General features: G+C 50.8%; 1 protein-coding gene across 1 annotated transcript in view; it reads right to left on the bottom strand.

The window, feature by feature from the left end:
• Positions 1-13,616, bottom strand: part of EFCAB5 (EF-hand calcium binding domain 5) — a 51,655-nt gene that overhangs the window by 21,087 nt on the left and 16,952 nt on the right. Inside the window, exons 6-13 of the mRNA XM_063291086.1 lie at positions 13,061-13,160; positions 11,361-11,960; positions 10,664-10,876; positions 8,274-8,348; positions 8,073-8,165; positions 6,200-6,414; positions 2,479-2,635; positions 776-1,065 (exon numbers count right to left, since the gene is read on the bottom strand). Of these exons, the coding sequence (XP_063147156.1) occupies positions 776-1,065; positions 2,479-2,635; positions 6,200-6,414; positions 8,073-8,165; positions 8,274-8,348; positions 10,664-10,876; positions 11,361-11,960; positions 13,061-13,160 (1,743 nt within the window). The remainder of the gene's footprint in view (positions 1-775; positions 1,066-2,478; positions 2,636-6,199; positions 6,415-8,072; positions 8,166-8,273; positions 8,349-10,663; positions 10,877-11,360; positions 11,961-13,060; positions 13,161-13,616) is intronic.

Below are 13,616 nucleotides of genomic sequence, written 5' to 3'. Positions count from 1 at the left end.
GGGACCAGCCCAGTAACAAATGGCCAACTTCCCTATTCATTCACCTTTTCTCATAAGAACTCCTCTGCTCCTGCAATTTTATTTATTGGGTTTTTACAGGAGCTCAAGGTGATGCGTGTGGCATTCCCTTCTCCAGTTTTTCCTCACAACACACCTCTGTGAGGTTACTTGCTGGAAACAGAGTAACTGGCCCAAAGCTGTCCAGGAGTTTTCATGACTAAGGGATGTGAACCTGCCATGGTTCCTGGTGCCAGTCCATTACACCACCTGGGCTTTCTTAGGAATTTCACTTTCCTGCCTACTCATCTCTAAATTCATCTAGATCAGTGTTTTTCAAACTCGGCCACTTTAAGAGGGGTGACTTCAACTCCCAGAATTCCTCAGCCAGCAATGCTGGCTGAGGAATTCTGGGAGTTGAAGTCACCCCTCTTAAAGTGGCCGAGTTTGAAAAACACTGATCCAGTTTTATAGATCCTTTCTTTCTCAGATTTTCTCTACAACATCTCTGTGAAATAGAGAGTAACTGGCCCAAAGTCCTCCAGGAGCTTCCATGACGAAGCTAGTCTTGAACCCGGGCCCTCAAAAGGTCACGGACCTTGCGTCTCCCTGCCCAATCCTTCCTCCCCTCTCCAGTCTTTGGTCTAGTTCAGAGGCCCAGCCTTCCTTGACTTTCCTCTCAGGCAGCCACCGGTGCCCTGCATAAACTTGGTTCTTCTGCACTGTGCCAGTCCAGCTGTGACCCTCCAGGATGAGTCCGGTCTCCAGACCCACTCACCCGGGAGAGAGCCTTGAAGACCTCCTGATACACGGGCTCCATGCACCCGCCACTGGTCTTGGCCACGTGTTCAATCCGGAGCAGCCATTTCCGCCGCGCGTTCTCTCGCAGCCGCTCCAGGTGGGTGCGCTCCACGGCCATCATCAGGAACTCTACGATGTTGTCCAAAACTTCGTCTTCCTGTCCGGTAAGCTGGGACACCACCAGCTCAATGTAGGCTTGGAAGTCTTTCTGCGTTAACTTCACCACCCCGCTGGGGTGCCAGTTGGGGAAGGGAAGCTGCAGCTTAGCTAGGTGGGAAGAGGAAAGGAAGGCAGGGAGAACTCAGGGCATGCGCTCTTCAACTGTGGACCCAGGAAGATGCACCCTCTGGTCTCCAGATTCCTTCAGAGGATGCAACTGAAGAGACACATTTTTCTTCCACGACAGCTGAAGAAATCAGGACCAGAGACCAGAAGGTGCACCTTCACCATCCGTGACTGTCAGCTCTCTCATGAGCTATTTTTAAACCCAGGTTTGGCGTTCTTCTGAAAGAGCGGTAGACCAGCGTTCAAATGCAGCCCAAGCAACAGCTGAGAAGGGCAGTGAAGCAGTCATGAGGGAGCTAATTTGGCCTCTTCTGCTCACCGTACAGACCTCCCTCCTGCTCCCAGCACCAACCAGCTGCTCTTCCAGCTGTTCCAGGGCTCCTGGGATCGGTTCAGACCACTGGCACGCACAGAGCAAGGGGCCAGGAAGAGAGTGATTGGCACCAGGAAGGAGGGATGTGCCCACATCAGACTAAAGCAGCCAACAGGTTTGGGCTGATCCCATTCCCTGGCATCATCTCTGCAACCCTGAGAGAATGGCTGAAGCACAACAGGGTCCACCTATGGCAAACTGCAATAACTTGTTTAAAGGTGAAAACACTGGAACAGTTAAAGATGGCTGTAAGTTGCCTCAGGTAGAGGAAATGGGGAGGAAACAAACATCCTGAAGCAATGGCAGAAAAAAGGGGTTAATTTGCATCACAGTTAGGTGGAAGTAGGGAATGGATGTAAGCCATAGTTTGCCTAATCATGGTTTCTAGGATAAACCACACTTTGGCTGGATTCACACAACATAATACACCCCAAACAAACCACATTAGGGCTTCCTGTACTATCAGAACCCACCCAAGGGACCTTTCCCCGCTGCTGAGTTATGTCAGCTATTATATCATCCTGGAGTCAGCAGACCACAATATAGACACTGCCAATCTGTCTCCAGCCCTTCTTGCGTCGGTTCCCACTTACTGCCAGTCCCCTGAATTCTGCCCCTAGGAAATAGGTGACAAAGGCCCCCTGACTTTATACACCTTGAGGTTGTCATTGGACGGTGGAATAGAGGGGAAGGCACCAGTTTCACACTGGTAGGCTGTGAAGGTGGCTTAAATCTGCTTTACTCATGAGCTGGGGATAAGATGAAGGCAATGCCATGGGGACAAGGGGGTCAGGAAAGGTTGCAAGGGAGTGTTTGTGCCAGGGTTCCTTAACCTCAGCAGCTCTAAGGTGGGTGGACTTCAACTCCCAGAATTCCCCACCCACCTTAAAGTTCTCGCGGTTGAGAAACACCGCACTAGACAGATCTTAAAGCCAACTTGTGTGGTCTTTTGGGTACACAAAACTCCTTCTGGGGTTAAGACACCTACTGCACTTTTCTGAAGGCCTTTGCGTTCCTCTTACCCTTAGTCAAAGCTTCGTCTTCCATCCCTTCCTTAAAGGTGCTCAGAACAGCGTTGACCTCCGCCATATCCAAGAACCCGGAGCATTCGGTATCCCACTTCTCAAAAAGGGCTGCTATGAGGAGCTGCTGCCGGACCAGCTTGAAAGAGTGATGAATCTGGGGGAGAAAGGGCAGTATTGGAGGGTCCCTGGTGTAGTGGTTCAACGCTGTTCCTCACCACCAGGGTAAGGTGTCCTCCAGCAGTCCTTGAGCCAGCAAAACATCTGCTTCCCCCATTGCCCGTCCCCATCCTTCCACAGCAGGAGTGCTAAATCCAGGTGCAAAAATGACTCAGGTGACAGAGAAAAGGCACGGAAGAGGGGCATGGGATGAAGCAGGAAGACGTGGTTGGCAAGAGAACTTTGTCCCCAGGTAGTACTGCAAGGGAACGGAGGTCCTGGCAGCAAGTGATCAAGGTGTCCGATTCTGACCTTGTGGTCAGCAGCACAGTGTTGTCCACTGTTGATGGTGGGAGATGAAGCATCAGGAACAATGCTTAGCGCACTCATTGAGGAAGACAAGGAGTGAATCTCATGGTACACAAAAAGAGCTGATGCTCAGACAATGCTATGGCGAGGATTCCTCTGCTGTTATGACACAGTGTTGTCCAGTGGTTTTGTTCAGGATGGCCCATTCCCTCTTGGAGAGGGGCCAGCAGGAAGATTTGGTTGCTGTGACATGTTTGTTAGCATGTCCTTGATAAAATTACTTGTCTTCACTTGGGGTTGAGCTCCACATGGGCAGGTCTTGATGATGTGCCTGGAGCAACATCTGGCAATGTTGTCTGGGATGTGAGCTTGTAGATTCCAAGGAAATGGCAGGATTCCCTGCAGCGTGAGCCCTGACATCTGTGGGGTGGATCTATGCCCTACCTGGCTCCCCTTGGGCTGCTAGAGAATATGTGGGTGGTTGGATTCAGGAGGTGTAAATGTCTCTTTGGGAGGTGGGTCTAGCTGTCTTGAAGGAGATGGCAGTGCACCCACCCCTGAAGAAGCCATCTCTTGATCTACCCACATTGGACAACTTTTGCCTGGTCTTCAATCTTCTTTTTCCAGAGAAGTTTTTGGAGAAGGTGGTGGGCCATTAGTTGTGGACTATCCTAGATTAAGTGACTATTCTAGACCTCTTTCAGTCAGGATTCTGGCCTGCGCATGGACTATAAATCACATTGGTTGTTCTAGTAGATAACCTGAGTGGTGAACTGGATGGGGGGAGTGCAGCTCTCCTGGCTCTGTTGGTCTGAAATGCTCTGCAGCATTTCATTTCACTGGTCATGGAACCTTTTGGGGCTGCCTGTGAAGGTTTGGATGGGCAGCACTATTTCAGGGAGAAGTCCCGGGGAAGGACTGGTTGGACTGCTGGCCACCCCTTTATGGAGAGATGTGGTGTTTGGTGGTCTCCTCTCTGCTGTTTGACATCTGTATGAAACTCCTGGGAGAAGTTATCTGGAGGTCTGGGGTACGCTGACAATGGCCAGGTACATGTCTAGCCTGGACCTCGCTGGAGATGCAGCAGATGTCTGGGAGCTTTGGGGAATGGATGGGACAAAGCAAGTCAAAACTGAACCCTGGCAAGACGGAGGCACCCCAAACCATCTGGCAGGCTGTCACCTGCAGGAATGGCAGCCTGAAGGAACAGGTCTCTAACTTGAGGGTCCTCCTAGACTCACAGCTCTGCTTGACCAACTGGACAAGGTTGCGGTCAGGGAAATCTTTACTCATCTTCATCTCGCGTGGCAGTCGCAGTCCCATTTGGATGTGAAAACCACGATGATGGGAATTCCAACCTTCATCACGTCAAGGCGGAACTACTGCAGCGCCCTGTACATGGGGCTGCCTTTGAACACTACATGGAGCCCTCAAGTGGTGCAGAATGTGGCATCCTGCCTGTTGATGGGCACAACCTGCCATAGCTGTGTGACAGTGGTTCTGTGGGCACTGCCCTGGATTCCAAGAACTTTCTGAGTATAATTCAAAATGCTAGTTTAAACCCCTAAAGCCCCCACAGGGTTATGTTCCAAAATACTTTCAGAACTGCCTCTTTCAAATAGAATTTGCCCATCCTGGGTGTTCAGCTTGGAAGGCGGATGCTTTGGGCCCCACTTCATGAGATTTTGTTGCTGGGGGTGAGGTGCTTCTCAACAGCTGACCCTGTCCTTTGGGATGACTCCTATGGGCTGTAAAAACGTCCTGTTTTGCAGAGCCTTTGAGGTTTGATGACCTCCTTTCAAAGCCATCCCTTGGGAGGGGCTTGATACTTATTTATCAGATTTATGTTGATGGTTTTACGATGCTATGGCTAGTTCTTCTTTTTATAATTCTAAACTGCCACAAGTTGTTTTGAAGTTGGCGGCATACAGATTAGGTGAGGGGGGAAAAAGAAATAAATTCGCTGTATGTACGGCTGCCCTTGAAATGACCAGCAGGCTGCAGCTGGCAGAGAGTGGATGCCCATTTACTGATCGGTACTACCCAACTCAGTCCAGAATCCTCACTTGAGGCACAGACGACCGGCTTAAACCTTCCCATTCTGAACACATGATGTGAAGACCCAGCTCCACTGACAATGGAGGACCAGCAGCCAGGGGGAGGGACTCAGTGACAGCAATGATGGGGGCACCACTGGAAGACCTGAAGGGCCAGGCTGGGGACAGGTCCTCCTGAAGGTCTATCTGGGTGGTCACCAAGAGTTAACACCAACTGGATGGCACACAGTCAGTCAGTCGGTCAATCAATCGATCCATCGATCAATGGATGCAACGCAATAACCCAGTTCCCTTCAGACGTCTCTAATGCTGGGAAGGGTGGAAGGCAAGAGAAGAAGAGGTTGAGGGATACAATTACAGCAGCAATGGGAGACTTGAAGGGCCAGGCTGGGGACAGAGCCTCCTGGAGAAGGCCTTTTGATCTGGAGGCCATGAGTCAACACTGAACTGATTGCACATAATCGATCGATCACTCAGCAGAATGGCACCTGTCTTGCAGAAGCCGCATTAGTTGCCTGCGGGCAGCCAGGCTTAATTCCAGGTGCTGGTTATCACCTATCCAGTCTGTCATGCCACAGGTCCTCATGGCCTTTGGGAGCATCTTCTCCGGTTGGAATCTGCCCACCCAGTAAGAGCCAGAGGGGAGGGAGCAATGAGGGTGCCCCCACCCCAAGGATTGGGGGCTGGAACCCAGAAGGTGACCATCTCAGTGGAAAACATTGCCCCCACCTTTCTGTGATTTAGGAAGGCGGCAAAAGCTCGTTTTTCATGGGGTCCTCAACCGTAGTGAGGAGCAGATGGATTTCGTTGCTTTTATTACATAAATTGCATTGTCTTTAGAAATGTAAGTCACTTAGAGGCCACTGAGTCCGTGGCATACAAATGCACACACCTGGACCTGTTTGCAGGATGGTTAGTGGCGAGGGGAGAACGGATCACGGGCTCAGGATCTGCAGGAGGAATCTATTCCCGGAACGTTAAAACCCTGGCAGAAGCTGAGCCTGAGGCCGAGGGGGTGGCGGTGTGACTGCATACAAAGCTCGCGACTGCAGAGGTTTCCAAACTTCCAGGGAGAGGAAGGATGTACAGGGTTTCACTGTGCCTGGGCATCGCTCAGGGAGACCCCGAGTGAGGCCCATTCAGGCTCAGTGAAGGAGAACCGGGGAAAAGATTTTGGGAAAAGGTGCTCCGTTTACTTTCTCCAGCTGGCTGAGCTTCTCGGCCTCCATCTGCACGTATCCTTTCTTCACAAACTCTGTGAGCTTCCTCAGCTCTGGCAGATGTGTCCTTTCGCTGACGAAGGTCTCCATGACCTGCACAAACTGGGGCAGGTTGAGGGAATTCTTGTCGAAGGGGCTGGTGGAAGCGGGGGGCCCCCGAGCCAGGATTTCTATCATGTTCATGCGGAGATCTAGGAAGAGAAACCATTCCTGTGAAATGGAGCGAGAGGGAGAGGGAAAGAGGAGGAGGGATTTTCGGTCACAGATGGGGCGGGGCCTGGCGGGGGCATCCTTGCCATGGGGCCAGACTGCCCTCCTCCAAGACGTCCAGCTCCTGGGGTTGAGTGGAGCTGAGCCTCACCGGAGAGCTCAGCTGAGCCTGTCCCTGTGGTGGCCACAGCTCCAGGTTAGGAGATCATGCACACCCCGCCGTGCCTCGGTGGCCGCATGAGCCATTAGCATCAGCTCTCGATGGAGGCCAGATGGAAGGCTCCCTTGGGCTGGATGTGGCCAGAGGGCTGCCGTTGCCCACCCTTGCTCTCGCAGGAGAGGCGACCTTGGGTGGCATCTCCCTGATCTTGGCTGAACTCAAAGAAAGCCAAGCGGGGTGAGGCCTGCCTGGTTAGAACTGGGACAAGAGACCTCCAGGGCTGAAGGCTAAACTAGGAAGTTGCTGAAGCGTCCCAGAAAGAGGCAGGAGCAAACCACTGTCCTCCCACTGACCAGCAAATGAAGGGATGTGTCCAGGAAGGAAACATCACCTGCCACTTGAGCAGCAACCCCTCCTGATGATGCTGGCTGCTTTTGGAAGGTTAAACAGGTGGGGCCTGGTTAGAACCTGGATGGGAGACCACCAGGAAACCAGTCAGGGAAGTTGAAAGAAAAGCCCAGAAAAATCAGTGGCGAACAAGCTCCCTTTTGCCTCCAAGAATCCCATGTGGCACCTCTGGGCCATACCAGAAGATGAGTTCAGCTCGAAGGAGCTTTCTTAGTGGGGTTGCCGTTAAAACCTGACTGGGCAGCCCAGCCTTTTGGGGACTGATATTATGGTGCCTCCCCACCCCAGGAGACAGCTGTTGCTTTGGGAGTTGAGTTCTTTCTTTTTTTTTCTTTTAAATCCCTCTTTTTGACCTTTCATTATTGCTAGCTGCTCAGAGCCTTCCTTGGGAAGGAAGGAAGGAAGGAAGGAAGGAAGGAAGGAAGGAAGGAAGGAAGGAAGGAAGGAAGGACGGACAGACCAGTTTGGTCTACTGCAGTGTTTCTCAACCTTGGCCACTTGAATATGTGTGGACTTCAACTCCCAGAATTCCCCAGCCAGCATGGTTGGCTGAGGAATTCTGGGAGTTGAAGTCCACCCATCTTAAAGTGGCCAAGGTTGAGAAACACTGGTATACAGTAAAGGATGTTTTATTGAATGGGTGGCAAAGCCAGCTGAGTGACCTTGGGCCAGTCCCTCTCTCTGAGCCCTAGGAAGCAGGCAATAGCAAGCCACTTCTGAAAAACCTTGCCAGGAAAATTGCAGGGACTTGTCCAGGCAGCCTCTGGGAATTTGCTATCAGGTATTTGGGGGGGAAACTAGCCGGGGTTTTCCTTGCCCTGCAAGCTGCCTGTCACCTTCAGGTTGCCCATCCATCAGTTAAACAGCCTTCTGTTCTTTGCAAAAGCATTTGCCTTGCTTTTCTCTGCTGGAGCGTTTACGGAGGGTGCAAAGGAGTAACCCTGGAATGACTGTTCTCTGCTTTCCGTCTTCCTCCGAAGACCTTTCTGCCACAGCAACCCTACGGGCAACTGCACGGAAGATCCCGAATACGAACGCTGCTGCCTCAGATAAACTAACGAAACAGCGCACCTGGAAACCTGGAGTCTTCTTTGTTCCAGTCCTCTCGGATTTCCTTGCCGTAACCCGCATACTTGAAGGTTAAGTCTGCCGCCTCTAAGCTGCCTACGGGAACACGAAAGAGGCAGCTCTAGAGGCCAAGGGTCTCTCTTCTGGCAGCAGCTTACAAAGCGGCACAGCTCTGATGTGGAAGAAGGTGGGTGGTGCAGTTACCTGACCAGACCTCCCCGTAGACCAGCTGAGGTCCTTTTTCCTTCTCCTTGCTGGCTTGGCTGGTGGGCAACAAGTCTGAAAAAGAAAAATCCAGAGCAGGAAAGAATCAATCCTGGATGCTCTTCTCTTTTTGTGGAGTCCTGGGTGCTCTCTGAGCCTGGCGGTTTCCTTGCAGACCTTTCATGGCCCGACTAGGCAACGTCTTCAGTGCGAGGAGGGAGGGGGCCTGGCTCTCAGCTTATATACACCGTGGCTTGTCCTGACAGTGTTGGCGGGGGTGGTGTTGTCTCCTTGGGGGTTCCTTGATTTGGCTGTTGTTTTCTGCCTGATTGTTTGTCTGGTGGTAATCCCTGCTTATCTGGGTGTTGACTGCTGGAGGGGACGTGTTCTGGCCTTTTTGTTTCCTCCTTAGCGTTTTTATGGCCTCTTTTGAACAGTGTGTGAATGTGGTTGACCTCTATGGGTCTATTGGTGGCTGACTGGTCTGAGTGCCAGGCTTCCGGGAATTCCCTGTCGTTTTGGGGATTTGGCTTGGTCTAGGAAACTTGTTTCCCAGATGGAACTGTGGTTGAGTCTGTCCCTGTGTTGTGAGGTTAAGGAGTTCTCATCATGTCTTCTCACTGCCAGTTGGTATTCACGGATGTGCTCTGCTAGTCTTCTGCCTGTCTGTCCTCCATAGTGGCCGTTACAGTGTATGTTGTGGATCACTCTTGCTTTTTCAGGAGTTCATAGTTGGGCAACGAAACATCTGCCAGCCAACCACCAAGCTCAGAGAGCACCAAGGACTCCACAGCTCAACCCTGAGCTACAGAGATTCTCTTTGATCAGTCTCCATTTTTTATTGGAATTCTGTGATGTTTCAGATCTGTTTGTGCTCCCCTGAGCATCTCTGGATTCCAAGTCTACCTTGGAATGTCTACCTCTTTGCTCCCTACCCAGGCCCTATGCCCTTGTCTAACTTGGCTTGATGATGCATCAAGCTGGCTTGCAAACCTTTTCTGGGCGCAAATCATTAATGATAGGATCCTTCGATGCCACAGGAAATCCCAGACTGTTCTAGGTCATTGGAAGGCATAAGTCACAATCCCCTTGCTGGAAATGGGAGAGGAAATGACCGCAGGTGACCCTTGCTTGAATCTATCTGAGAAGTATGAACACGAAGTTTCCTGACTAATGATCCCAGGTCTAATAATCTGGATCCGATGATTTTTATGGTCTAGATGAGTCTTTCTTAACCTTGGCCACTTTAAGATGTGTGGACTTCAACTCCCAGAATTCCCCAGGATTTAAATCTATGAAAACGGGGTGCTCTGCAGCTATTCGTTTTGGAAACAACACACCATTGCACGAGCAGCTTGCCTTTTGCACACTGCTGTAACGCGACAGCACCTGCAAGCTGCCTGCATATGTTTTTGGTCTCCTCCATAAACCACCAGAGAAACATCACTCTGGCTGAACAAATGTTGAATGGACAATCCAACTGGGGAGATGTGTCTTTCCTTAAGAAGACATGGTCCAGTTCTGTACAACTCTGAAATTGGAACTGAGTTACTCCAGCGTTGCAACAGGTAGCAGGTGGTCTCCTCGGGCAACCTCAGCCTGTTCCCCCTCCCAAAAAGTGGGGAAGGGAACCCTTTTTGTTTTTAACCACCCCCAATCCCAAGTTTTTTTAAGCTTCTGAGACCAACTTGGTTAATCTTAAAAAAACTGCAACTGTGCATGACCAGTAGAGGGAGCGTAATAAAGCTTTTGAGCAACATCTGGACCAGAAGTGTTTCCTTGGCAAAGGAGCACCTGTACAGGGTCTCCAGTCTTAAACCTTTTCTTCGCCTACTGCCCAAAGCACTTAGCTAGAAACCACGGTCAGAACTGAGTCCAGGAGAGGTCCTCTGAAAGCAGATTGGATACCTGTGAGCTACGTTCTCTCCTGGACTTCAAAATCTGAGATCCCTGTCTCAGAATGATTAAGGAAACAAGGCTCAGAACTAAGTGTATTTCCAGAACTCATGAAAAGTCTGTTTTCCAAAGCAAGAGAAGGCCTTCCAGAAGAAGCGTGTTGTTGTCTCCAGAAGCAAAGGTTGACTGGAGTGTGTCTAGAGTAGTGTTTCTCAACCTTGGCCACTTGAAGATGTGTGGACTTCGACTCCCAGAATTCCCCAGCCAGCATATGCTGGCTGGGGAATTCTGGGAGTCGAAGTCCACACATCTTCAAGTGGCCAAGGTTGAGAAACACTGTGTTAGAAGGACACGAAGTTGGATAGAGAAAGCAGCCCTCCTATTCTCTAGGCCTGGGCATACAGTAATTGCTGCATCCATGCTAAGGCCCTGCAGTTAACGATAAGGGGTAAACTAACAAACCCAACACTACTATGGAGGAAAACGTGCCATACTTGTAGCCGGAGTTCCTGGTGGTCCTTCTGTTCCTGCAGCAGCCTGGTCCTTTGGGCCTGATGGCCTTTTGTCGTCTGGCTCTGCTTTCTCTTCTCTGCTTTCTCTTCTTTTCTCTTTTTCTCTGCTTTCCTCTTCCTGCCCACCGGCCTCATCTGCCCCCATTTCCTCTGCCGCAAGGTCGCTCTCCCCCGGGGGAGCTTTCCGGTCAGAATCTGTTGGAATTATCAGGGGTCAGCACAGCATTGTCTCATAAGCATAAGGGGGACTTTCTAGTAAACGCATCTCTATTGTGCTTGTGGGATGTCACGTGGGTCACCTGATTTCCACTTCCTCCTCCTCCTCGGGTTTGGGGATTAACGATCTCCATTTTTACCTCTTGGGCACACCTGCAAGAAGGAGGCGCTGCAGAATGCAGCCCTCGTCCCTTTCATCTCGCTTGCACACAGACTTTCTATTCCACATAGAAATTTGTCTACAAAGAACCAGTGATGATTAAGTGCTTTCTACCATGAACCTACCTGTATCCAGATCTACTGAATAAAAGAAAGCTATCTCTATTTTTTTTTCTTCATCTAACTACAGTGTGAAGACTGAATTATTTTCTGAACGTAATTAAGCTTAACGTGCAAGTTCCTTTTTGGTTCACACTTCTACTCTGCAAGATTGTTGTTAGCTGCTTGGAGTTCTTTTATTAACCTTTAAAAACTCCATCAGAATCTTCCTCTTGATCCAGGATCTTCTGCACCTGAACTGCAACCTTGGTGAGGGATAAGAGAACATCCCTTGCTGGCTTGGGTTCCTCAGCAGCCTCTTCAATTTCCAGACCCGGCTCAGGCACTGTGACGGGCTGGTCTTCTGGAGCAGGCTCTTCACCTTCAGGGATCTCAGCTCCTTCAGCAGCTGGTTCTAGGGTAGCTTCTGATGCTGGTACAGGCTCCTCCTGGGTCTCTGCTCCCTGGGGTTCCAGCTCAGCAACCGGCATTTCTGCTTGATCTTGTGAGGCTGCTGTGGGGACAGCTTCACCCCCCACATCCAGCTGGCTGACCTGCTGCTCCAGCCCAGCTTCCTCTGGCTCGCTGAGCACTGGTTGCTCCGGGGCTTTGTCGGTGCCTTGGGCTGCTAATTCCTCATCCACAAGTACATCCTTCAGGAGCGTATTGAGGAGGGTGGCTTCCTCAGATAATGTACGCTCAGGAGCTGGCAGATCGTCTTCTGGGAGGTCCTCCTCATCTTCTTCAGGTTCCAGGTCACCCCAAAACTCAATGAGGTCTATGTCATCCAGTTCAGCTATTGGCCCTAAAAAAGGAAACACAGGGAACCGTGGGTTGGAATAGGCCCTCCTGAGCAGAACTTCTCCTGCCAGTTAGAAGAGGCCCACGCTGCCCAAGGCCTCAGCTTCTCGGAGGAATGGGTTTCACAGTGGCAGCTTGAGACTGGCCTTCTCATCCGATTATTCTTTTGCTGGGTGGCTTGAGAGGGTGACCGATTGTGGGGAAAATGGGAAACAAATGGAGGGGAGGGGAGACATAACAGACAAGAGATCGGCAGCTTAGCTCATAAAGAGCCTGGGTGGCGAGAAACCCCGGAGGAAGCCTTTCGAGCCACTCAGCGAGACTCTGCCTTAATAAACTCACTCCCAGTGAGGTGGGAAAGACCTCTTGCTGTTCCCAGGACCCCGTGTTTACCCCAGACTAGCCTTCAAGGCATCTTGATGAAATCTGTGCCGGTCTGGCTTCCTTGCCCTTGCCCAGCTGAGGAGGGTGACAGTGGCTGCCCAACTCAAACAATGTGATCTGAGCCGCCTACAAGCATCAATAAACAAAATGCAAAAGAACACCACCACAAACCGCTAAAAAACTGAACGGCAATCAGAAATGAAGAGTCGTTCTATTCCACCATCAGCAGCTCTGCTCATCCTGACTTTATTGGCCTTTCTCAGACTTTTGCTCATCCAAACCATTCCAAACCTACATTTATTCTGTGTTTTTCACCATCTAGGAGGGGAGGGTAGAACCCCAAAGGCACAAATACCTAACAGAAGATAGAGAGGCCAGGAGGAGTCCAGGAATGCCACATGGGCCCACTCTCAGCTCATTCACAACCGACTCTGAGGTGTACAGACATTGGAGGGGCCCAGAAGTAAGAGGAGAGGCAGACTGTGCTGGCCCCAAGCTGCCCACCTCTTGCCTCTCCCCCCAAAATATTTTGCAAGGCTGCCCAAGCACTCTTTCTACCGCCTGCACTCAGTGAAAAAACTGGGTTGCAGCACCCAATTGCTCATTGGCCTTCACTGTACGCCATCGGTAAATATCGCCAGGCTGGTCCTTAGCCCAAGGGCACCTCCAGGTTGTGGTCCTCCTCCACTCTCAACACCGGTCAACCCCCAGCCTGCTTACATTTTCTTGGGTCACGATAGGACGCCTTGGCGAGAGGCGAGCTGCTGTTGAAGAACATCTCCAGTAGTGACAGCACCCTCGGTCTGTCCAAGAGCCCTATCTAGAGGGGAGGAGAACAGCCATCAGAGTGGTCCACTGTCCCGTTTTCCATGAGTTCGGTGTGCGTTCTGCAGCACCAAACCACAGTGGGTGTTCCTAAGAAACCCAATGAAAATCCAGCTGCTTTACCAAGAAATTGAGCCGCAACCCCAGGAAACATGAAAATTGCCCAACGGTAAGTAAGAATCGTACAGGCACAAAATACAAATACAAATGGAAACATGCTCTTTTAAGCCTACATTTTGAATGTACGTTGGAGAGAAAAGAAAAGGCCATGGAAAGACCTTGTCTGAAAATGGAGAAATGTCCTCCTTTCCTCCTTTCCCTCAAATCCTTCCCATAAACTGTTGGGTCAGTCAAAATGAACGAGAGAAATAATTGCTGCCCATGTCATGGACAGCGGGGCAACCTTGGAACAGTGGGTCAAAAGAGTCAAGATGGCAGCCGCCACCATGTG

The sequence above is a fragment of the Candoia aspera genome, chromosome 1 (assembly GCF_035149785.1).
Source record: "Candoia aspera isolate rCanAsp1 chromosome 1, rCanAsp1.hap2, whole genome shotgun sequence".
Taxonomy (NCBI): Eukaryota; Metazoa; Chordata; class Lepidosauria; order Squamata; family Boidae; genus Candoia; species Candoia aspera.
Note: the sequence above shows the minus strand (reverse complement) of the source record. Positions and strands in the feature narration are given on the sequence as shown.